The 26551-nt window shown below is 39.9% G+C and overlaps 1 protein-coding gene across 8 annotated transcripts in view; it reads right to left on the bottom strand.

The window, feature by feature from the left end:
- Nucleotides 1-26427, bottom strand: part of cep170aa (centrosomal protein 170Aa) — a 38312-nt gene extending 11885 nt beyond the window's left edge. For 5 of the 8 annotated variants that reach the window (XM_084021867.1, XM_084021870.1, XM_084021872.1 and 2 more), the window contains exons 1-10: nucleotides 26285-26427; nucleotides 17217-17274; nucleotides 16604-16742; nucleotides 13521-13610; nucleotides 11510-11588; nucleotides 11161-11219; nucleotides 10800-11031; nucleotides 9237-9374; nucleotides 5751-5924; nucleotides 4960-5265 (exon numbers count right to left, since the gene is read on the bottom strand). In XM_084021867.1, coding sequence (XP_083877993.1) covers nucleotides 4960-5265; nucleotides 5751-5924; nucleotides 9237-9374; nucleotides 10800-11031; nucleotides 11161-11219; nucleotides 11510-11588; nucleotides 13521-13610; nucleotides 16604-16708 — 1183 coding nt within the window. In that variant the 5' untranslated portion in view covers nucleotides 16709-16742; nucleotides 17217-17274; nucleotides 26285-26427. Of the gene's footprint in view, nucleotides 1-4959; nucleotides 5266-5750; nucleotides 5925-7697; nucleotides 7836-9236; nucleotides 9375-10799; nucleotides 11032-11160; nucleotides 11220-11509; nucleotides 11589-13520; nucleotides 13611-16603; nucleotides 16743-17216; nucleotides 17275-26284 lie in introns of those variants that run through there. The other 3 variants (XM_084021868.1, XM_084021871.1, XM_084021874.1) reach the window with 2 other exon arrangements.
- Between the last annotated feature and the right edge of the window lie 124 nt (nucleotides 26428-26551).

The raw sequence follows: 26551 nt of genomic DNA, 5'->3' as shown, positions 1-26551 counted from the left end.
TAATTGGCAGGAAAATATACTAGTTTCCAGGTTTTCCACATAACACTACAGTATATGTCAAACAGCTACAATCCACAATCACACTAATAGATTTGCTTGCCTGGGTTAGGTTTAAGTCAAACAAGTCGTGTATCTAAAACCACTATACTGTAATGTAGTTGTAGATGTTACATTATTTACCCTTCTTAATTCATATTACAACATGTGTACAACAGCAACAAAGCAACATACTACATCTGTTAAAAAGCAGTAGTGTGCAGTACAACGATGTGTGTGGAAGTTCAGATGTCTACTTAAATTAAGCAACCAAAAAAAAAAAAAAAAAAAACACAGGACAGAACCACACCTTTCTGAAAGCACATCCATTGTGGATACAAAAATACAAAAACAAAAATATGCTCACCAATACAGCCTTAACAAACTTTCTGTTGTGGCCTGAATCTAATCAGTCAATCCTCAAAAGAAGACCCTAAGTTCACAATACCCGGTTTACCTCCCACATGAATGCTATTTCTACATTTTGATCAGTCGGGGTCGAAACAGCAAGTCCACTCAGTTTTGTTTGAAGGCAGACAGTGTGCCACGCTAATCCAGACATGCCACCCACATGGTTACTGGCCCTGCCTACTGCCAGTGGGAGAAATGGGGGAGGGGAGGAGGAGAGCATGGAGGGGGAAGCATTGTAGGAAGATGGGAGAAAGGGCTTCAGGGATGGAGGAGGAGGGGAGGTGAATGTAGACTGGGAAATAAAGGGGGGGGGTCTGAACATGGAAGGAGGATGGGGAAGCAGCATGGATGGGAAAGGAGATGAACTAAATTCAATGGGAGAAAACAAAAAGTCAAACAAAGAGAGGGAGTGGGAATTCTTAACTGAAGGAGACTCGGATATTATAGTATATTGCCACTGGAGTTGACAATCACTCACAGCCAGTCAGTTGAGAGAATCAGAGAGAGGAGGGGGGAAACACTACGACTGTTGTTATGGATGACCAAAGGAAAACACTACCACTTCACATAAATTGTTTTATCATGCATTCTCCCAACAGATAAATGCAAAACAGAAACTATGGTATAATAATAAAACCATACTACAGCATCACTCCATTGTGTAAATCAGACTCTGCGTACCAGCAGATTATTGATCCAATTCATTTCTTTACATCCTAAATAGTATGAGTTCCCAGGAAACCGAACCGGGAATTGAACATGGGACCCTGTCGATGTGAGGTGACAGTGATCTCTACGGAGGACAGAGTGCTTCCATGGCTGAGTGGACTATAGTGGTTTGCCTGAGGAATTGTTCACACGATGACATTAAATCAGTCTGATGCTCTGATGTCCTTCTTTCTAGATTTGTCTTTACCTTGATCTGCAATGAAAGTAAAATTATTGACAGTACGTCCTGGATGTAAATTATGGATAACTATTAAGATATTGCAAATTGGAGAATGACAGCAGCAACTGGTAAGGTGCAACATTGGTCCAATTTAGATAAAGGAGATGTATCTGGGGGCATTCCACTGAATTTAAACATGACATTCAGTTTACTTGTCAAGTTTAGCCTGTGTTACAAGCTATATATTACTAAACTAAATATAATGGCTGGTAATTCTATATGATAATTTATTGTGGAATTGCATCATGATCGCATATTGAGATACCGTGGCACACGTGATAGAAGATTTTGGACATCCAGCCCTACTAAATATCAATATCTTTTTTTTTAACCCATATCTCATAAGTCAGCCAACTTTATCGTAATATTAAATAGTCAAAGTACTTTAAGTACTATTTCAACATTGGGGTATCACAATAGTTCTGTGTCCTCAGGCATATTTCTGAGTCTGCAGCTTATTTAGAACATTCCATCACTCACCTCCTCCATCTTTCCTGTCTCTAACTGCTGTTTGACATATAATAAAGCGTACATGTCATTAAAAAGAGAAAACGAGAGGGGAAAGTAGATGAGTGTTACAGTAGATTGAACAGATAAGCTGATAGAGACAGGCAGGTCTTTCATTCTGTGTGCTCCTGACAAAGAAGCCGTTGGTAAGGCCAGAGGAGAACAGAGGTATCTGTGAGAGTCCAGCGCTCTGCCCTGCTCGCCCCGCCATGACTCACAGGGGAGCTGGACTCTGTCTCCACCACTAGCCACACACACACACACACACACACACACACACACACACACACACACACACACACACACACACACACACACACACACACACACACACACACACACACACACACACACACACACACACACACACACACACACACACACACACACTCTTTCTGAGTACCCGACACAAGGATGCACTTACATTACATGCATGCACACAGCAAACATGTAACCCCAAACATACTTTGTCCTGTATTAGAGCATAACATGCACAATATTGAAGCCCTGTGTATCTGTTAAGCATTTAATACTACTACAAGTGAATATTAATTAACATGAAGTACTCATAATCGCAAAAAAAGATCACTAATTTAACCTCATTCTGATCAGAATCACATCTCACTGGCACAGCAAATGTACAGATTTCCAGATGTTACAATACTACAAAAATGACATTCATATATTCATATTCCAACATCAATAGCAGAGTGATAACAGAGTATCAAGATTGATCCTCCACATCATTCTTTACAGCAAGAAGAGAAACACTCACCTTCATGTTAACAAATGAAAAGCTTTAGCTCAATTGCCTCCTCTCAATTTGTTCGCTAAACCTCTGCCTCTCTCTCCGTCTAGTACCTCTAAGACACACCCTAAGAAACATCACACATGCCTCTCCTCGCACACGCTGCACGGCTTGGCAGATCAGTGCTGCTGAGCGTGTCTCAAACACCCGCATTCAGCAAACAGAGACACGACGGATTTCACACAAATCCGCATGCGAGCAGCACATGCTTCACACACGCCCTCCGTCAGCCCTTAAATGCGTTTCTCACACATGCTCCTGCAGCCTTCACACTCCACAGACAAAGAGATATCCGCTGCTAGTATTTTGCTATATGCATGTCTGTATTCTCCTTCCCTGCCATCATTTGCAACACCGTTACTATTACAACTATCTACCAAAAAAAACGTCTCTCTCCTCCTTTTGCCCCCTCCCTTTCTGCTTTCACTGCAGTCCAGGCAACAAGCCTCTCTCTCTCTGTTCCTGCTGCCTTTCTTTGTCCAATCACCTTTGCTGTTATTGCCTCAAATGCTGATATCAGCGTGAAAGGGAGGTTCTTCCTCACCCTCTCACCCATCTCCCCACTATACCTGCTTTTGCACACCTCACATGTCCACAGCCAGCTTTCCATCCAGCTGTCCATCTGCCCTCTATCCATCCATCTTTGTCCTCTTCCTCCCGTCTCACTCCACCCAGCTTTTCACCCTCTCTTTTCTCTGTGTTAAGTGCTCAGTTATTCTTGGTTTTCCTCCCATAATTCATGTCACAACCACAGTCCATTCCTTGGTCTTGTCTGATTTCCCTCTCTTGCTTCAGGAACTGAAATACAGCTCATCAACCATCAATCAGCCAAAGCTTCAACTTGAAGCACTGCAGTGTCTCGCAGTCCCAATGTCAGTTAGACAGACATTTAGCAACATAATCATCCATCAGGTGAGTTATGCTGTCAGCCAGTTGACATGTAGTACTACCGCCAGCTAATGAATTAGGTTACTTGCCCTCTATTCTCTCTTCACAGATTTACATTTTCGTCATCTCCTGGCTGCTGTTCCATCCCCCACACATGTCAACAACATCATAAATTGACCTCCATTTAATTAACTCATGACCAGCATGTAGACTACCATGGCCTAGAATCAAACTTCAACTCTCTTTACTAGCAGGACAAAGCCTAGCATACGCCTTCCAAGACTGGCCCATTCTCACAAGGCAGCAGGAGCATACTCCGTAAATGGAACAAAGAAATGCAGAGAAGCATGCAAATTACATCATCTTCTACTCAATTTATGAAAAAAAAAATTAAATAAAAAAAAAACTGTTTCTCAATCAGAAAACAAAGTGTACCTGGGACATTTGATTTTGATTTTACAAAATCAAGAAATACAGGAGGTTACTGAATTTAATTTCTATGGATTATTTTAGACTCACAATTTAAATTTGATAAACAAAGAAAATCTCAAAAGCAGTAAAAACTAACCTCAATTGTTTTAAACTAATACGAAATTATAAATCTACTCAGGCAGCTCAGATGTTTATGCATGCTATGATTATTTTCTCATGTTTCCTATTGTATGATAGTTTGGGCTCAAGCATCTCCATCTACAACCAAACACATCCGTTCTCTGAATAACCAGGCACTGAAAATAATGGATAGAAAGGCCATAATTTTGCATCACTGTCAAATATTAAAAAGATACAATTTACTTAACTTTGAGAGCTTCACCCATCTTTGTTTTCTTAAATTAATTATCAAATTTCTACATAGTCTAGCCTCCAAGCCTCTTTCCAGGTACATCCATAGACCTGGCGGTAACAGAGTAAGCAGGAGCATGGTGACTGGTAACTGTAACCATACTGCAGAACTACATTTGGACTGTCTGCCTTCTCTATTAAGGGCTGTCAACTCTGGAACACATCGTCCTGATATAAAACTGTCACAAAAGTGTTGGCTACAAGAAAAACAAAGCTGTACCTATTAACTCTTTGTGTTCTGATATTTAACTTTAAAGTTGTATATTTAATAATATACAGAATGATTTTGTGGTATGTATATTAGTGTACTATGTAATGTAGGTTTTATATCCCATTATTCTATTCTATTCTACATTTATAGCAATCTAAATCCTTACCCCAAGGATACATAGCAACAAGCCCACAGAAGTAAACAGAGAAGATTTAGATATCCACTGTGACAAAGCAAAAAGCTACACCTAAAGCATGTAGTATGGCATGTAATGTGGTAGTACATGTGTACACCTGTAAACTCCACCTTTTAGCCTTTTGAGATGAACCGGCACATCACTCTTGATGCTTTTGCTGTCGTCCTCCGTTGACTCGCTGCGCACCAGAGTAGGGTCATTCTGGGCCAGCCAATCAGCCACCTTGCTCTCTGATGCCATCATAGCGGCTTGCAGTGTGCTCAAGTCCCTCCCTCCTGCACCTCCGCTTCCTGCACCGCTCTTCTTGGAGCGAGATCTGTGGTGGTCAGGTGTGAACTTTGACACGTGGTCTTTAATGGTGACTTTTCCTGGAGAAGTGTTGTCAAACTCTATGGTGAAGGAGGCATGACCTTGAGCTGTGGAGCAGACATTATAGTTTTGTTACTGTCAGAAAGTCAGTCATTACGAATTACTAAATTTAGTGGTGCCGGTTGAACACTTTAACTTTGACTTCTTGGTATAATCAAATTTTGGAAAATGTACAGTACATGGATATATATCTGAATGTGAACAAATCAGCTGATGGCTTCAGTTTCAGAATGATTGCTACTCTGTTTGTGGCTAGACAAGCAGTGGCCACTTCTTATTTTCTGGTTATTAAATAAATGCCTCTTTGTGTCAGAAAGGACTAACACATTTTTACAAAGTCCTACTTAATAGGATTCAAACGTGTACAATTCTTATGCAGTAAATAAATGTGTAATAACGTCACAAATCAATGAAGTAATGGTTTATCATCTGTAATTCTAAACTACAAAAAGACTATTTAACCATAGATTCCATTTAAACTGTAAAAGAAACTAGTATTATCTACCATAAATAAATTACATGTGTACTTCACCTGCAGTGGTGTGAGAGGCAGTGCCCTCTGTGTCCTTGGTAGGAATCTCATGGATGCCGTTAATGGCCATGTGACCCTCCTTGGTAGGCATCTCAAAGTAAGTGGAATCGTGGGCGGCGGAGGCATGAAGACCATCCTCTTTAGCTTTCTCCCCTCGACGAGCCTCTTTGCTGTCTGAAAAAATATAAAAATCAAGATGTTACAAAGGTTAAAGACTTTTGATGTTTATGAGCAATATTTTGAACTAATTGATGCTCAGAGGAACATTAAATCTTTTAATCTATCTTTCTGACTTGAAACAAGTTGTATAACATATCTGTATGATTAGCGTAACAGCATATTATCTTTAAATGTTTGACTTGTCATTAGAACACTTAATCAGCTCAGTCCATCTTCACTATTATAGTACAGGAGTGGATGCAGTTATCAGTCCGTCCAAGCTTGTATCTAAATATTGAGCATTATTAGTTATCTGTCTCAGAAAGTGAAACAGAAAGACAGACGTCTCGCTCATATAAAATACACACAAGTCACACATAAATCACTCAGGATGAGCAGTGCTGGTAAAGCTCACAATATGGAGCACTTATTTTCTCATCTGTTCATATTAACAAATAGAGCCTCTGTGGGATCTGAATATGATAGATGATACTTTCAGAAATTAGAGCGTCCATCTGCTTCATGTTGGGGAGTAAATGCAGGAACATATGGCAACTGGCAAAAAGAAACAATGTATGGAAACTGACTGACTATAATTACAAGTAAAAATGGCGAGTGAATTTCTACAATATTGATTCTCAGAATCTTGGAATTAAAATGGTTATATTATTTTCACTTCAGTGTTGTAAACAATTACTTAAAAAAGCTCTCTTGAAATATAGTGATATTGAGATAAAATATGTTGCATGATGATTCACATCCAGCTCTCAGATGATCTAATACCATGCAAAAAAGACAGTAAAGTTAAAAATAAACCTGTTAAACAAATAAAACAATAGAACGTACCATATATCATTTGGTCACTTCTCGAAATAATGAAGAGTTGAGTAAATGTCTGTGTTCTCAAACTTGTAATGTGTGTGAATACGAGTTTCTGCTCCCCATAAATCACATGTCTTGTCTGCACCTAGTCATTTATGTGATGTAAAGAGTTTCATTGATGTGTTTATTAATGATAACTGGAATATAGCAATTCAAAACTTATAAAAGGCATCTCCTATGAGGTAACATTACAGACATCAACTAACAATGGCAAAACTCTTTATAACTGCAGCACAAATTTGAGAGTTAACTGATCAAATAGCCTGTAAAAGACGAATAAAAGCTGATGCAAATTGAAAGCTCTTTACCAGACAAAATATATGGAATTGAGAGCAATACTCACCGGAGAATTAAATTGTGCTTAGCTAATGATCACTGCAGTACAGAGTGGTCTGTTTAGAGCTGTGTGCATGAGTGTGTTTGTGTGCGTTGGGAGGAATGGGGGAGCTGGTGCAATGGCGTAACCCAATCAGCTTGAGTAACAATACACAAGGAAGGGGGTAGGGGGCTCTGACAAGAAAACACAGCCTATTCATTGGGAAGGAGAAAAGGATAGGCACTAAACTTTACTGACATTCACATGCATGCAACAAAAAATACACTCAAACAGAATCGTTTCCTTCTAAAAATGTCTCTTTCACTTCTCCTTCACTGCTACTGTATATCCTATGTCAACAGTTAATTAGATTGCACATATGGGCCCTGCAAATACTTAAAAAAAAGACATGAATACTGATAAGATTTCCCTTTGATGCTGAGATCCATGTAACCTACATAAATACACTGTGCAACGCCACCAGCAGAGCATGCTGTTCATGTCAAACAATAAATCCAACATCAAAACATACGTTTAGCACTCAGTCAAAAATCAAAATGCTCCAAGAGGACAATATATCTTCAACTCACCCACTTCCATGACTGAAGGAGCCAATCCCATTTGTCTAATTTTTTTGGAAAGCTTTTAGGGTTTCAAATCGCCCAGCAACATTTGCACAGATGTACTCCAAAATGACAATATTTTCCAATCTTATTTTTAAAGTAAAATGCTTTGCTAAAATCCACAGCAGAATCTGTATGTTTTAGCACAGAAATCATTTCTAACTGATTGTTAAAAGAGCTTAAAAAAACAAAGTATTCCCTTTTCAGGCTGGTAAAGACGCTCCCAGACTGTCCATCCAGATGTGGCTAGAGATTTGAGGACGCTTCTGTCTGCTCCAATGTTTGTGTATGATTAACCTCCCCCCACTCCTTCTGAGTCTAACTACACTGGTCCACACTAAACCAGCCTGGCACAGACTGATTTTGTATAGCTGAGCTGTTTCACTACTGGTGTAGCCGCTAATCCTGTTACACTGAGTATCCAGCACCAGTTATCAGGATCCCCCCCCCCCCCCCCCCCCCCAGTCCAACGGTCACAGTACATGCACATAATGTGGGCAAACAGACATGTATACAGGCCCTGAAAAAAAGCCTTTGTGTGCAGTTGGATGTACATTGTTACACCCACAAACACACAGTCTGGCAGGCCGTAACACAGAGAAACAACTGAGCTCGAGGGCATTGAGATCAAGCTACTGTTTCACTACTGCATGACTCAATTTAGCATTGCATTTCATCTGTGGGCTATAAATAACATATTGTTGGCAGCATAGAGTAATACATAACTACTGTACAATAACATGTTTTCTATAAACGAAAATGATGAGATGCTAAATGTGCTGCTTTTACAGTGGCTGTTGACATTAGGGTGACATGATATGAGGTAAATGTGCTATGCAATAACGTTGGTGAATATTGCAATAACAATATTACTTGTGATAAATGAATGGATATTAAAGTGTACTCAGTTCTGCCTTTCTGCTGGTTTCAGTGTATTTCTTAAATACAACAAAATGCTTTTTGAATTCAAAATGAAATGAAATTATGTCCAACAATGTTTTAATGACACTGAAGCCACACAAAATGTACCAATACAAAAAGAAGAATGATAGTTCTACTGATACTCTCTTTAAACTCTTTTTGGATGTTCACAACAATAACTTAAAAACATTATCTATATCAGATATCGTCTGCACTCATCTTGTCACACTTTCCTCCTTCAACCAGAGTAGCAGAGTAGTATGGCAGCACAAGTAATAACAAACCTCCCACGCATGCGTGCAGATTCTGACCAATGTCTAAACACAAGTGCTATCTGTCTGATTGGCCAGATTTATCTGCATGCTGCATATGAGACAAAAGTGTGACGGACAGGAATTACTTTTAATACATTATTATTATTCTCCAATTAACACCTCTGGTATTTTGGCAAAATGATATATATATATATATCCACATTGAAACCACTGTATCCATCATTGTCTGCACTGCATGTTTGAGTTATATTGATGAGGAGATGATATTTGTTATGGTAGTTAGAAGTTCAAAAATTGGAACATCTCCTACCTGACATGGAGCTGTCGTGCTTTTTGTTGGATGACTTGGTTTCCTGTTTGAAGGAGTTCTCATCATCTGCGTCCCCATCCCCCCACCAAGACGGCTGGCCATACAGTGGGGTCCCACGAGGCAACGCTGTAACATCCCCTGAGACAGATGCACAGATGCAGACAGGTTTTAACAAAGCCTATGCACATTTTAATGTATCTTTATCTGCAGTCTGTCCTCTTTAAACATGTTTATTAACAATCTCTGGTCCTGTCGAAATAAGCTGTTCACAGAGTGAACCCAGCTGCTCTTTGTGTTTGTGTGTGTTGGTGCATTAATTCCCCACTGGTTGGGTCTTGCACCAGTGACCTACATTCAGAACTTTAGCCAACAGGATGGACACACACGTGCACACTCTTTATCATGCTTTCTTTCTCTCAGACACACGCCGTTCAGATGAAAGACTTTGGGTTTGCTTGTCTATCCCGATAAAAGCTGACATCGGCTAACAGCTTCTTTTTTGGACCGCACAGTAGAAAGGTGACAGGAAACATAGTTAAGAGAGAGACGGGAAAGACATGCAACAAAGGTCTCCAACCGGACTTGAATCAGGGATGTTTACACCACTGTACCTAAGGAAGTCTCCTCATGTGTTTAATTCTTCCTTCTCTATCCCCTTCCTTTACCTTCCTTTCCTTAAGTACTCCTTATCCTAAACTTTGTACATTTAATTGGAGTACATGCATATAATTATAAATGGTTAGTGTCAAATTGTGTTCAGAAATAAGGGGCCATCTACATAAAAGCTAGTGAGTATAGCTCACAATGAGGCATAATATCTGGGTGAGGTCTGGTATTACAGCAGTAACACTGCAGGATTACATCCACAGAACCACAGAGAGGGTGTCAGTAAAACACCAGCAGCAGATGTGGAGATATTCAACAACCTATGTGCGTGTTTGCTTTTTTTTCTGGTCCAAATGTGCAAATGTACATGTGTGCCTGAGTATATTACTGCATTTTAAGAAAAGCAGTGCTGGGTTTGCATTGTACAGGCACTCTGACCCTGTTACTGCTTAATCTGTGCAACAACACAAGCCCCATGTGGCCTTGATTCAACATCTAGAGCTTAACCAGAACCCCTGCTAGCACCCCAGCCTGGTTAGTGATGTCAATTATTAGGGACGCCTTCAGACCGAAACCGCCTTCATGCTGAAACAGCGCGTCTGCATGCTGGTGAGGTGGTTAAAGCCCCTTTCCCTGGTAATCATGTCCACCCCCTACTGGCCTGAGATAAAAACCCATCACACTCAATTTTCACAACATTCTGTCTGAAGATGTGTTTTGTTAGCAGCGAAATTCACTTTAAAATGCTGAAACACATCTTAAAATTACACGTGATATAACTTGAAAATATTTGTACAGAATACAGAATCATATTAAGGAAAGAATGTAAATGGGAGACGCCTTCATTCACATTAAATATTAGGTACTATCAAAGCACAACAGACACCAAACTCCAATTTCTGAGACACCTTCACTTGTTTAATGCTGTCACAATTCTCTCTAGGATGTGTCTCTCACCTCCTATCCTCTCCTCTGCTTTGTGAGTGTCCACAGGTTTAGCTGGTGGCTCTTTGGAGGACATGACCACGTCTGTTGCTCTATTATCCCCTGGCTTTGGGGTGCTGCTACTGGGGAACTTCAGTGTCTTTGTTGGAGTCTTAGAGGGGGACTTGCTTGTAGCTGTGGTGGTAGTGGTTTCACTGTTGGACGGCTTCTTGCTGAGCTGGAGGCCACTGGTAAACTTTTCATGCTTAAGAGAGATGAAAAGGAAAAAAAGAAGTACTTAGAGATTTAAGAAATATGTTACAACTGTGTATCATGGTGAACACTGATACTTGATGTGTGTTATAACGGCCACAGGTTTTGTGTGTGTTTTTACCTTTAGAGCCTCCTCAGGCACAGTGAGCTCTCCTCTCACCACCGTGAACAGGTTGGTATGTGAGACAGAAATGTTAAGGAAACACCGACCACAATAGCACATTTATGATGCAGATACACAAACTAAATACACATGAATGCATGAAAACATTTACCATTGCAAGCTGTAAATTGTTCTATTGTCAAATACACAGTTAAAAGAAAATGGCACCTTGGTAATTAAGAATGAATAAAATAATAACTGGGCTTGAACAATACTTTGCTGCTTAAAATGTGTTGTGGAATGTTTAACCCACTGATTGATATGTGAGGGCTGAAGAGGTTAAAAGATCAGAAAAGTGAAAGGATATCATATCCAAACCTCAGCTTATCCTCCAACTTCAGAGTGATGTACATCTGCTCCTGGATGCGGACATCGTTTACAAAGGTCTGCAGAAGGAAGAAAAAGGCAAGACATGCATCAGGATGGTGATATAAATCAAATGTAACAGTAAAGAAGTTAGCACCACAAAAAGACATCTGATTGTGCACAGTGTCTGAGCTTTCAAGTGAAAATTAGGGTTGCAACTAACAATTATATTCATCATCAATAAATCTGCCAATTAGTGTGTCAGTTAATTGTCTTGTCCTCAATAGTTTCAACATCTTTCCACAGCAACATTTTCAATGTGCTTGTTTTGTCCAGACAACAGTCCAAAACCCAAGGTTAATCCGTTTACTGACATATGACAGAGTAAGAAAGACCCCATATACTCACATTTGAGTAGCTGTGATTTTTGCATCATAAATTACTAAAACAATGAATAGTTTCATCGGAATAGTTGTTGATTTATTTTCCACTGATCAACTAATTGTTTTGTCTAAGTGGAAATACAAACATTTTACTCAGATGTTACTATTCTGCTATCAGGGTTTTTTAAGCTGTTGCAAAGAAATGTGTAAAACAGTAAGACACTAAGAAAGTAAGAGATGTGCCAGACACATGTGACCACATGTGGGTTTAATATCACTGGGAGTAATAGTATGTATGATACCAACAGTTGAATCATCTGATCCTGCTTTCTCTTCATAAGAAATCAGTCTACACAGCCACGACGAAAGGCCTAAGCATGACGATGCAATCCCATTCCCCCTTTCACCTCCTTCTACTATGCAGCTCCGAGACAGATCAGGTTTCACTGAACTGCAGATGAAACCCTACCATACTTGCACTGCTGTTGTAATAAAACATTCCTGCCTCCTCAGCAGTGAGATGTGTTCATTACAGCTTCGCAAACCAGCAAAGAAAACCAGCAGTAAAATGGTGAAAGTGCCCTAACACAGCTTTTTAATCACCACTGTGGTAAATCTGTGTGTATATATCCACTGACTCAGCAGAAGAAAACTTCCTCTGAATCCACCCAAAAAGCTGGATGGTTGATGACACAGCAGGAAATGGCTCTGACTGTAGCTTCCTCTCTGAGAGCTGGGGAGGATGTGAGGCTATGACTGAGTGCTCGTCACTACGTATGATTAACAGCATGTGGCATCTGTAAACGGGGTTTTCTGAGCTACTTTGTCAAAGAGAGAAGTCTAAACACAGACTTAATTTGTGTTTCTCAAGATTATGATACAGAATTACATTTAAAGTTACGGATACATGTTTTGATTGATTATCTATTATGTCATGTACAGTGATTAAATGTATGCTCTTTCAAGTTTTTTCATCCTCTATCTGCCAGCCTGCTATATCTACATCACCTTCAGTCAGTGATTTACTATATTCCAAAAAATACATATTAATCATACGGATACAGACACCATAAGTTGTGTTTTAAAAATTAATCACAGGTGGTTTTTTTTGTTTATTCCTGGAAAAAAAAAACAATACGCACACCATATTGGTCAAAAGCCCTATTAAAAATGACACACATTCACATTATTGCTTGTGATTATCAGATGAAAAAAATAGAAAATATGGGAGTGACAGCAGTTCCAAGGTGGAGTTTTTGTTGCCCCTTTGTTTATATTTGGATCACAGATTGTGCCCTGAAGTTGTGTTTGCATAATTAGGATTCGATTTCTATTGACCATCAGTCCTGATAAAATCTTTATTGACAGGTATATTGATTAGCAGCAGTAAAATCAAGTTAACCTCTAACCCTTCAAGATCACAGCTCCCTGTGCTTTCGCCTTGAATGTCCTCTGGGTTTCCCCCCATGTCTCTTTATTTCTCTCTATCCTTGCATCCACCTCGCTCTAACTCTTTTAATCCCCCTTCAGATGGTAAAACTCATTCTCTTTCTCTCCCCTTTGTTCTCTCTTGTCCGTTCACCTTTGTCCTACCCTCTCTACTTTGCATTTTCCTCTCAGTGTACTCACCCCATTCAGGCTGCCCAGGTCCTTGACCTTGTGTTCGTCTGTTCCAGCCTCGTAGTTGATGACTGCATGCTGCTTATCCACGCTGCGGGACTACAAACAAAAACATATACAAACATGAAGCATTAATCCAGTGGTAACTCTTCATCTGTGCTGCTCTTAAATCTTCAAATGATCTTCACATTGCTTACATGGGCACCTGTGCTGCATCTACACTAAAGAAAGTGTAAGCATGTGAACTGCAGAATAGCAAGTGATTCTTACATAAACCGTTGTGTGGGCTGTGTGTGACTGGAGCAGACTGTGCTATGTTACATCTTTGTGGAGGTATGATCAGCCAATGTCAAGAATCTATGATAGTGAACCTCAATGTTACTATGTGTGATATCTACTATTATGTCAACTTGAGGCACGTCAGCAGGTATTTCAATGTCTGCAACCTTCTCTATGGTGAATGTTAGACCCAGATAGAAATATTATGGAATTTGCCAAATACTTCTGCGATGTATCAATGTCACAGATTTTCAAAAACATATCTAGGAGTATGCATTGACATTGACTGATGGGCAAATAGTTGCTGCATTCTCCAAATGTCTGTTAGAACGCCCTTCAAATTAGGCATATCAGTAAAATACAAGAAACAAAGTTTTCCTGGAACGTTTTGCTTTTATATTCAGCAGATCCTTTAATTTAGGTGATTCAAAAGCCTGCTGTGTGTGCCGCGTTTCAGTGTAAGGTATATATAGAATATTTCTCAGTGATTAGTTTATTATTTGGAGTGACTAAAAATGTTAAACTTCATTTTTTCAAGAGTTAACCAAACACAGTGATACTATCTGATAAATATGTAAATATTAACACAAGACCATCTAACAAATGAATTAACTGTGCTGAAGTGTTGTGAAACTGAGCCACTTTGTATCCCCCATGAGTTAAAACATGTTTAACAATATGAGAGGGAAAAATTTGAGATCAAAACCTGAATATAAGCAATGTGCTCAGTGAGAGTCAAGTAAGAATGTCTCAGTCAATGCTGATTCTGGGAGCTGGATCTCATACAAATTCTCATAAGCAACTTTCCTATAACCAAATTGCAAACAATCAGACTGCACCCTGGTGCTGAATTATAAATGGCTGGAGTATAAGTAAGTAAGAGTGAAGTAAAGCCAGGTCAAGCCACTCAAGAAAGCCAACCATTGAACGGATTATCTTAGTGAGATTAGGCTTGATAAAAAAGGATAGAAACAAACTGAGCTGCTTGTTGTACCTCACACTGCAGGATAGAGCAGATTTATGCAGACTGATATACTGCTGACCAACTGAATATGTGCAAAGGCAACTTGAAATACGGGTTAGGTCAACATAACTAAAAAGTGTGAGCAATTCTACTCATTTTGCACATAGAGTGACATATGTGATAACAAGAATAGGAAGAGATAAAGATACAAGGCAGTTTGATTCATCAAGGAAAGAAGACACACACACACACACACACACACACACACACACACACACACACACACACACACACACACACACACACACACACACACACACACACACACACACACACACACACACACACACACACACACACACACACACACACACACACACAGCAAATGAGTCGGCCTATGAGCCAGAGGGCATCATTCTGGGAAACAGAAAGAGCTCTAATAGCCTTAATGAATATTATTTGATTAATGCTGACGTCATGGATATTGTGGTCCTGTATTTATTCCACTGAGTCCTTCCCCTTTTTGATAAACAAATAAAGTAAGAATCTATTTGATCGTGAAGCCAGAGCTTGTTGAGTGAATGTGTGATAATGTTGTCTCAATTTGAATGTGACATTCTGTCCATGTGTGTGCATGTTTTATTTGCTCCATGACACAAGCAGCCCTTAACGTTTAGCCATGTGACCAGGCCTTGGCTCGGTAAAGCAGTCACATGGAAGACAACTAAGCAGCTTCACAAAGTAGCACACAAGAACACATGTACACAAAGCCAGCACATGTCCTCAATTTGGAAGATTTCCTTTATCTTTTTATCATTCTAAAGACATCCCAATGATAGAATACAAGAAACACACACAGACACAAGAGCAGTAGACCTCTATATATATATAAGAGAAAGTACTTAAAAATTAGATCTCTTACAACTCTACATACTTCAGTAATTGACCCTTGTTACTTCTCTCTTGAAGTTTCCTCATCACAGACTGAGAGAGGATTTAGGTCAGCAATAAACTAATAAAACTCAGCAATCAGCAAACTGAAAGGTCATGATTAGACACAGCTATGTCTGAAACTTTCAAATGTCTTTGTAAAGAAAGTAGTATTTCTCAATTAAGATTGAAAGTTCATCCTTAACCATGAAGACATTAGTTAAAAAAAATTATGACAGCTGGAGCTTGTGTTCTACAATCGAAATCCCAGGCCGGGAAGTATTTTTTCAAGTTTTATGTATGCAAGTATATGTCTTGGTGACTCTTTTATGATGCAAATCAGTTTCGTTTCAGTGTATTTTTAAAGAATTGAAGCAAAATGTGTGTCATCCTCATTCAGACAGTGAACAAAATCATGAATAGGCTAACCTAACACAACAAACACAACAAAATAAACAGTGAGAATCTTGAATGTCTTCTTGACAATCAGACTCTCAGACATTGGTACCAGTTAAAAACGTCTTTCAACCTGTAATGTCATAACAAAGACTGCTGCCACGGATGCAGCCTCTACACACTACAACCGACTCAGATACGATCTAACTCAGGAGGTATCTGCCCCACTTTCTATTAATAGTGCAGTGACCAGAGGGACACGCAAACAAACATACACATGGTCTCCTTGGATGTATGCACAGTTGCACCGACACCACTTCTGCACACACACACACGCACACACACTCATTTGAAGTGTTCTCAGTAAACATTTAGCTTATGAAACAGACAGCTTTGAGGTCAGCAGCAGGTTATTTATATGACATGAGCGTCAAAACCCACTAAGACTGACACTGCTATCAGACTGCCATGAAACACATCTCACTCATTCTGGTTTGTCAGTAGAGAAATAAAGTGTTCTCACCTGTAGCATGAGCTCGCAGTCATCTCGGCCGACAAAGATCATTTCCCGGGGAAGTCGGTGGCGAGTCCCCCCACTGCTCACAAGGAACCACGAGGTCACACTCATCTCTGCAACCTGCTCTTGCCTCTGGTACACACCTATTGGATCAAAAGCACATAAGCAGTTGGTCAGCTAATCTGTAGTTCAATAAACAGAGCTGAACAGTTGTGAGGAGGATCCCCTGTCTCAGAATCCTCGAAACTAACTCACAGTGCGTTTTGTTGAACCAAGTGAGTCCAACCACACAAAACGCTCTTTAGAAACAGACTGCGGCAAGGAGGGACTACAATACAAAAGCAAGTTTCTCTTCTGAAATGAGTGAAAGGAGATCATTTATTTGGTTGCATATTGTACGGTTAAAGGAAAAACATATCCCAATGTTGTTCCACTATCAGAATCAAACCTGCAATATGTAAGAGTCAATTAAATAAACCTATTTTGAGAGGAGAGACATTTTAATATTTACAAACATGACCCTAATTATTATTTCGCCGTATCTTGGAGGCAAGACAGTACAATCATGAGTTGTTTTGAAGATTTGAAAATAAAGTAGTGAGTTCTACTACACACCTCTCTGGTCCAGGTTCGTCAGTGACGATCAACTGCTGACAACACAACACGGCTAGGCCATCCTGGGGAAGGGAAGAAAGGAAAAGCTTGTATTTCTTTCATTTATACTCATTGAAGCAGAGACACACATGGCAGAAATTGCTGAGATGTATAATAGAACATATGAAGCAATAATGGAAGGGAGTAGAATTGCTGACAATGTGCAAAAATTGGTAGATACAAAGAATCAAAACACTCCATCTTGCTTCATTTTGTTTTGCTGGTAGGGGGAATGAGGTTGAGTGGGCGGTCTTGCAATGTGATGCCTCTCTGTCTACGCCTGGGTATGAACAAGAAGCCAACCAGTGAGAAACATCCTCTCTTTCTCTCTGCCCGCCCTGATCATTGCCAGATGTTAGAGGAGGAAGTGATGTAGGAATGTTGGCTGGCCGCCCCAGCAGGACATTTATTTTCCCTCCTGCCTATCTCCCTCCCTAGCTCTCTTTCAGAAAAGCTCGAAAAGGAGGTCAAAGCCAGCCACCCTGTCTTTCCAACTGCCCAGGCCTGGAAGAGCAACAGATTAATAAGAAATTGCTAATGGGCATATTATCTGTATATCTGTTATCTAACTTCATGGCTTTGGAATTGATGCTGTCTGGACGAGCCACTGGCTGCAAACTTCTGAAGTACCTCTTGGTAATTTAATTTTTCACGTAGTCACAAGATGACAACAAAACAAGAGTGGAGCCCCTTAGAGTGATGTGGAGAATCTGTTGTCTATAAATATTGCTGCCATTTTAATACAGCCATACATATTTCTTTAAAAAACAAACATCGGTTTGATAGGGAAGCTTTTCATGGTGATTTCAACTGGCACTAAAATAACAGGAGCTCTGTCGTGTGAAGGAAATGCCAAGAAAAGCCCATCAGAGAGGGAATTAAAGATTATTGAGCTAAGCTTTTGCACACTTGACCTCATAAGTACTTGGTATGCCAACTCAATAATCCCATAGGTAAAATTTTAATCAACTGCACACCTCTGACAGTTCCTTGCACTGCACTGTTGGGAACATGACAGTACAAAGCAACAGCTGTCTCTGATGTAAAAGGGGTCAGTTTTCATCACAGTAACAGCTCAAAATAGCCGATGCTTTTATGATATGTGAAACATTTAACGGACATTTAAGACAGTTGTAAAGCTCTGTGATATCAGTACTATGTTGCAACATCATGTCATATATTAAGCCTGTTTTGGACATATTTTTTTCAACCGTTTTGGCTCAAGCTCATAGACAAGATTGGTGTACCAATTTGTCCAGACTTATGTAAATAGGGCTGGTCAAATTTGGACATGGTTCATAATTAAATGATCCTTGGAACAAGTACAATAACAAGGCTTTAAGCTACGAAATCCCAATAATACCCAGCATTTACCAACACATCAGAATTAAATGAAGTAAATGTCCTAACTTTAACCCCCCCAAAATCTGTACCCTCCACCAAATTACTCTTATAATAACATAATTAAATTCAGGGAAAGAGGGAATGCCGATGGAAGAAGAAAGTAAGATTTTATTTCCCTAAATCCAATCAAACCATCGCTGGCCAGACTCAGTATCTCATGCTCACATCATGTGAATCTCTGTTTGGCAATACATGACCAAATATGATATGTCAGATATTATGGATATGGATATGGAACACATATAGCGTTTAGATACTACAATGGAACAACACACTATGAACACATTGTCATAGAAAGCCAACAAAGCATTGCCATTACACCATAACTATGTGTGGTTTCCCCTCTCCGCTATAATCAAAGCACCCAAAGGCTTGCCATCTCAATAACCACTGCACATTAACTGCAGAATGCAGCATTAACGAGATTGTGGTTGAGGAGTCTGAATACGAACCCTTCCAGCCTGCGTGGTGCCATTAAAAAACCTTCTTGCTATCACACATGAAAGCATAGCTGGAAGAATGCAGTGGTAGGCAGGACCAAAGTGACTGGTGTTAAACACCCAAATACAAAAATAAACATAGTTTCTCACATCACACTAGTGGTATCTAGCCCGTGAGAGTAATTTGGGCCAGATTTGATCTATCTCTTGAATTTTTGCCTCCGCCTCAATAATATGCATGTGAATGGAATTTAATTTGGGGGCTCACAGCATTGAAAAAGAATAATTAGAATATTAAGCAGCTAAATTTAGTGTGAATACAGCAAAACCAACTAAACTCAAATCATTAGTCGATTCATTAATCCAAATTAAATTAATCAGCAACTATCTTGACAATCTTTTCAAGCAAAAATGTCAAATATTTCAGAAATATGAGGATTTGGTGCTTTTCTTTATTGTATTTAATAATAAATTTGGTATCTTACAAATAAATATTTTGTCATGTTTCATGTTTGTTTGACATAAAAAAGATTGAATGATTAATCTACAAAATAATTAGCAGATTAATCAATAATGAAAATAACCATTACTACTTGCGAACATATTTCCCATAAAACTTGAAAATATGAGAATCATGTGAAATGCAAAGCAGGAAAAACAAACTGTTAACACCAGTGGTACAGTCTCATCACCAGTTCTCTCTTTTAGCATGCTTGGGCTTACAAGGAGGAACAGTGACCTCATGGTTTTGGCAGGAATTCCCCAACTCTAAGACCTTCACTTAAAATATCTCTCACACACAAGGAATTAAGGAGTGAACGGGCAGGACTGTGGGTTTTTTGTATGGAGGAGATGGCAGTGAAGAGACAGGAAGCATGCACTGCACTTCCTGTGGTGGACAGATCTCTCATCTTTGACTCGACAGTAGATGTGCATCTGATATTGACTTGAATGAGAACACATGTGGTCTAAAGTCGGGCTGCTCAAAAGAACGGAATCACAGTGTCATGATGGAATGTTCAGACATTATAAGTTAGTGGATGATTATAAAGCAGTGCTGCTGAATAATCTTGTTTATTAGCTGTGGCTAATCGCTCTAACAGCTCTGTTTCCGTTCTCCAGCAATATGTGGTAAAAGCATTATTATTATTATTAGTATTTTCTAAGTCATAACACTTTCCATAACAGTCCCTCCACTCCGACCTAGTCAATCACAGACAATGGCTGAAAGTGGACTGGAAATGGTGTCAATAAGTGCAACTTTGATATCTCTTATTCCCTAATATAAATCTTTGCTCCAACACGTGGCTGCTGCTCTCCACATAGTATCTGGCTCCAGTCTGTATCCCAGGATGATGCAACAGCACTACTCATATGCCTAACCTCCCAGACCACCACATCGACCCAGATAGCTGATTCAGACTGCATCACGCACACTGACAGCTGCTGTTTGTAGCCTCCAAACACAGATTTACACAAACCAAAGTGCGAAAGGCAGCAGGGGAGAAAGAGACGAGCACATACAACTCCTCACGCACCTTTCTATTAGGTCTTATGATGAGAGCAAGACCTAGCTTAAGGGTGTGGTTTTCTGTCTACAATGTAAAACGTAGCTTTATGTAGGCATGGGACAATATGAAAAATTCATGTAACGATTATCCTGGCCAAAATGTGTGTCCATATATCATCTTTTTCTTGCAGAAAATTACCACAGGGCGCTGGGGAGCGCTTCATCCCAGCGTTTCATTGAAAAAGCTCTCAGGGTGCTTTTAAAAAATATGATCCATTACAACAATTAGCATCATCCAGAGGATTCTTGCCGTTATACTTTGTATGGATGAGCTTGTCACTGCTCAATCTGACAGCCAAACCTTTAGAGCAACGAGGACGGTCCAACGGACACAACCCATATGGCGATAAAAACCCTCATCTGATCCCTAAACAGGAATTTCTGTCTTTGTTATGATAGTGTCTTTTACTGACATCTAAATCTCAGTAGACACAGCAAAAAATAATTCTCCTCATTTTGTAGCACTGAAAGCTTCACAGATTTTCTATGGACACAGGCCATTAGGCATTTCTTGCTCTAAACTTCCATGTCTGGTTAATAGCACTCAGAAGTTAGCAGCTAAAGCAGTAACTGCTTTGTATTAAATTCTACTGAAAAAAGAATCTGAGGAGAATGAGAATGAGAAGGAGTTTAGCGCAAAAGCACCACCACAAAGACGACTTAATACCAAATATTTTGCGTAAATCCGATAAAAGGAAAGTACATTGAAGGGTAAGACAAATAGAAAAGCAGCAGCCTATTCCCTTGAAAATACTAATGTACGGTCAGAAAGTCAATAAGTAATAGATAAGGGAGACTGAATCGGTCTCACACCCCTTGAGGTGTTTTGGGAGAAGGAAAACAACCAGATCCTGAGGGGTGTAAAGAATAAACCGGGCAAAAGATTCAAGATGAGACAGTTGAGCATCTCTGGAGAGACAGGCAGACAAAAGGACGGACAGACAAAAGGCTTTTAGTCCCCAATGACTGAGTCTAGTAGATTTACAGACATGAAAGTGTACAATGAGGAGTTAAACAATCTGTTGTTTCAAAACTACAGACAAAAGGAAAGACTGGGCCTTTTCTATGATGCAGATAATTGTATAATAGACACTTATAACAAGCTGAATCAACATTTTATCAGTTAAGCCTAAATTACCTATATTTTGCCCTTTCTGTAGTGAACTTTATGTTTTAAAATCACATTTACTTTCCATTTTAAAACATCACGTAGGAGCATTATGGTTCCATGGAGTTCAGTGTACTTCACTACTTGATATTTATTTATTGTAATGAACCTTCTAGAAAAAAATGGATTGTATATGCGTGTGTGATGTTGATACCACATAACACGTTGAATGACAAGTAAATATAGGTCTACGGGGCAGCCAGTCAATCACAAAAGTTTGGTTTGATAGCAGTTACATAATATAGCATTTATGAAATGCTCTTGGCCTAAAATTGAGAGTGTGCGAATGAGCACACAATGGCTGCTTCAAAGATATCAGACTTAAAGTATTTGATTCCTTTTGACATTTGAATCTAGTTGGCCTACTTTACCTCGCCTCATAAATGAAGAATAAACAGCAAAGAGCGACACGATCACAAGCCATGTTATTTTCAAGGGAACTCCTTTGAGAAAACCTCAACCACAACTGGAGGCTAAAATCCCTAAAAAACATGTCTGTACTTTGGTTTGTCATTGTAAAGGCTCACTAAGTGACAGGAGGCTGAATGTAGTTTGACAATGTAGTTCCCTGAGTATAATCCTCCAGCTTCCAAACACTACTTTGGAAGGTGAGGATGGGGGAACACTTTGACCTACATATACACAGCAACATACAAAGCGTATCATTTGCCATTTTCTCCTGTTCAATGCAACAAAGAAAAAACAATGTAGTCAACCACTGATTGATGCATTTTGCATCGTTTGTCAATCATGCAGCTAGATAAAGACACCAGCATTAATCTGAAACGACAGGACCACAGCAGCATGCAGGGAGATAATAAATAATTATGGTGTCAGTAGAGCACCTCAAAATCAGCAGAAACCTGAGTGTGCATGTTTGGCTTTATGTGTGTTAATGTGGTCTTACACACAGCATGTAGGTGAAAAAAACTGTCCCATGCAGCAGAAAAGACCATATGGTGCAGGAAAGCGGCTACATGCATCACATGAGCAGTAGGCAAGAGGAACAAACAAGCAATCACCTCTGTTTAGCCAACATCCACACAGCCTGCATCATTGTTATTACCATAAACAACCCAGCAGACCACTGGCCGTAACACTTAAACCCACCACATGCTCAGTGATCCCTGTATTCCACATGACCCACAGACCTACATATAGAAATGTATTTTTTACGGATGTCGATATAACTCTACAGCATGTAGTCTGTCCTCCAGCAACCAGCACACTGAACAAGCTTGCACTGATAAAGAGATAATAAATAATAGATTATTAATAATCTAAGAGAATTTATGAAGCACATGCCCTGTAGCAGTCTTTTTTGGTGCATGAAATACATTCATTCCTTGAGGCAGCGTTCTCAATGGTCCATGAAAGAAGAAGAATATATAGCAAACATTGATGCAATCTTTGATTAGCCACACATATCATATAATACAAGAGCTGAAAATTGGTTAAAGCATTAGTTGAAAACTCTTTTGATAATCAATTAATTGTGCAAGTCATTTTTCAAGCAAACACACAAAACCTCTGGTTCAAGCTTCTGCAGTGTGATGAGTTGCTACTTCTCTCTGTTGTAAATCATTGCAAAGTGGATATTTTGGGGTTTTGGACTGTTGGTCGGATTATAAAATAGAGTTGAAGATGTAATAGTTAATTAATGAAACTAATAAAAACAAATTGCCCATTAATTTAACTGAATAATACTTAATATGATGTATTGTGTATCCTAAATGTACATACTTTGAACTCGATTTCTGATAACAAAAAAGGTATTTTAACTGGGTTGGTGAACTAATATGAATAAATAACTGTATATGCACCAACAGAACCCAAAGGACACTGTGTGTCAGGTAAGGGTTTGGTGCGTGCTCTTATGGTCCTGGGTTCCCCTGCTGGGCAGATGACTGACCAATGGCATTTTAACAGTAACATAAGTATTTGGCCAACCCTGCCACGTTGATTATGACACCAGTATGCTGCCTAGAGCAATAGCCTCAGTGGCAGACGAAAATAGTGAAATCCACACTGGCACTTAGGAGGGGAAAAAACATCAACGTTAGCAAATCAGGCAAACCAGCGGCAGCATGGCAGAGGGAGTGATGGGAATTGAAACTGCCCAAACACAAGATCAATATCTGCACTGGAAAGAAGCACAAAATACCAGAAACTCAGAGGGGAGTATGTTACACCCCAAAACAGATGTGGAGGTCACTCTGTTTTATTTTTCATTTTAAGAAGTTATAGGCAGAAAAAACCCAGACGCGCCCTTTATGTTCCATAACAAGGGAGAGGCTGATGATTGTATATAAATTGCTTCATCCCTGTTTTTTTGTTGTTGTTTCCAGCACTGCTATCCGGTCCCTTTCGTACCATACTTTTCTATTCACCTCCCTTGTTTCTCTCTACAACACCAGGCAAAGCTATCTGACTCTTATAACCTTTTCAAAGTTTCTACTCTTGGAGATTACAGAAGTGAGATTCACTGCTATTTTTAAACAGTTACCCTGGTACAAAACAGAATAGAATAGGATATTAACTTTGACGCTATGTTGTTTTCAGTCACAAATAACACTCCCTGACTACTGATGTAAAATGAACTCACTTCCTAAACTTCCTAGTATACACAATGGCTGTGGGCAGGCCAGACAAGTCCTCAATCCCAACTACAGACTAGAACAGAAAATAGGTTCATTTTATTGAAGGAAACCCTCACTACATATGCACATGATTTTGTTCTCGTTGACCCAGAATCACGATACTGAACCGGAAACGGAAAGTAATTCACAAAGGATGAGATAGAGGATTAGGAAGCAGGATTTAACTTTACTGCATCTGTTCAATGTAGTAAAATCTGTATGTTGTTGAGTTTTCAAGTTTGCCACAAGAAAAACAGAACAACAAACGTCTGAATGCAATATTTCTTTTCATTCACGTGGCTGTCTCTGGACACGTAAGGCGAGCTGGGCTGCAGTCAAGCTAGGACTTAGCTGCTACTTCCTCTTTGAGGGTCTGTCCTGTGACACTGACACAGTTTTTAAAAATGCAACCGCCTGTAGAGCCAACCAGCCTGCCAGCAACCACATTTGCAGAGAGGACAGGAAGAGGGAGGGAAGGCAGAATGAAAGGGAGAAAGGAAAGGGGCAAAGTCAGACTGGATGGTATTATCTACACATTCTATGGCAAAAAAAAAATCTACCAAAATGAATTCTTACAGCAGAGGGAGGAGGAGATTGATGAGCAGCCTAGCTCCCCAGCTTTACAATAATACATCAGTCCAGTATGAGGACAGTGGAACTGTGTTATAAACCCTGACCTGGAATGCATGCACTCGTACCGTTCAAGCCATTTGGTGCATTTGAGATAAATAATCAAGATTAATATGATCAGGCTGCTTCTTCTGCTGCTTTCAAATGATGTGAACAGTTGTGTAACTTTTTCGTATTTACCTTGCAACTGCCTGTCATTCAGTCAGCAGTCTATTGCCTGATACTTAGACAATAGTTACACCATTTTTAATGTTTGCATGCATTTATTTTTGTATGATGAGACATCAGCATTGAAGATAATGTAATGCAGTTACGTACATATTTTTTTCCTATTTTACCCAAGTTAAATGACATTTTATGTGATGATGACAGCTCAACACAAAGGGAGCGGATGCATATAGGCCAGCTACATCTGCCCCACGAAAACAAAGCCTCCACAGAGAAGAAGAGGGAGGAGGGGGGGGGTCCGATATCGGGAAACACTACATTATATGGTGAAATAGATCTGCCTACTAAGCCTGCAGTATATCACGTACTCTTCAGACAATATTAATAGACTCAATTAGGACCCCTGGGTGGGTATGCTTCAAATTAGATAAACACAAAGCGTTCACTGTAACCGACCTTCATTGATGTGCATCCTGTCTCGACAGCCTCCGTGCGGTTACAGAAGGATGCCACCAATGTGAGGAACTAGTCAATAACAAATAATAGTAGCACAGAGGGCAAACGTGACCGGTGTTTTTTTGTGTGTTTTTTTTTTTTTTTACAGAGGCAGCAAAGTGGCGAGGCTGTGTCGCTTTACAAAGGCGGAGCAGGGGCAGGCTGGTCATGCTGCTGCCGCCGCCGCCGCCGACAACAGTAGCCATCCAGTTAACGTTAGCCAACTGGGAGTCGTTATACGCACAGCAGTGTATTTATACCAATCAATCTCAATCCGTGGTTATGATTTTAACGCGAGAAGCTCCAACGTATGCCGTGTGACCTCGGAGGTTTTTGTATCAACACTGAAAACCCTCATTGACATCAATAGACGGGCAGCACAAAAGCAGAAAACCGACTCTTTCCCTTTTTTTCTTCCTCTGATGCAAACTTCTAACGGTCGACAAACTAGCTAAAAGCACACAGTTAGCTAGCTGTATATATGACCATTCGCTAAATTGAAGTCCGGTATTCACTTACCCTTTTCCTTTCTGGCGTGTGTTTCTGTTGAGGTGTGTGTGTTTGTGTGCGCGGAGCCCAGCCCTGCCGCTGCTGCAGTTCAGTCTGGCTCCGTGCGTCGGCCTTCCCTCCCTCCGTTGCTCAGCAATACCGCTTCTCCCTGCAAAATAGCGGTGAGGCCGCGAGCCGCGAGCCAACCGACATCCTGAAAGAAGCGTCAAGGCGGAGATGTTAATCACGACTTCCGGTGAAAACCTTCAGAATAAAACCACAGCGACCAAAATGCAG

This window comes from Eutrigla gurnardus (assembly GCF_963514095.1).
Source record: "Eutrigla gurnardus genome assembly, chromosome: 11".
In the NCBI taxonomy this organism is placed as follows: domain Eukaryota; kingdom Metazoa; phylum Chordata; class Actinopteri; order Perciformes; family Triglidae; genus Eutrigla; species Eutrigla gurnardus.
The sequence above is the reverse complement of the archived record's forward strand: the minus strand, read 5'-3'. Positions and strand labels throughout refer to the sequence as shown.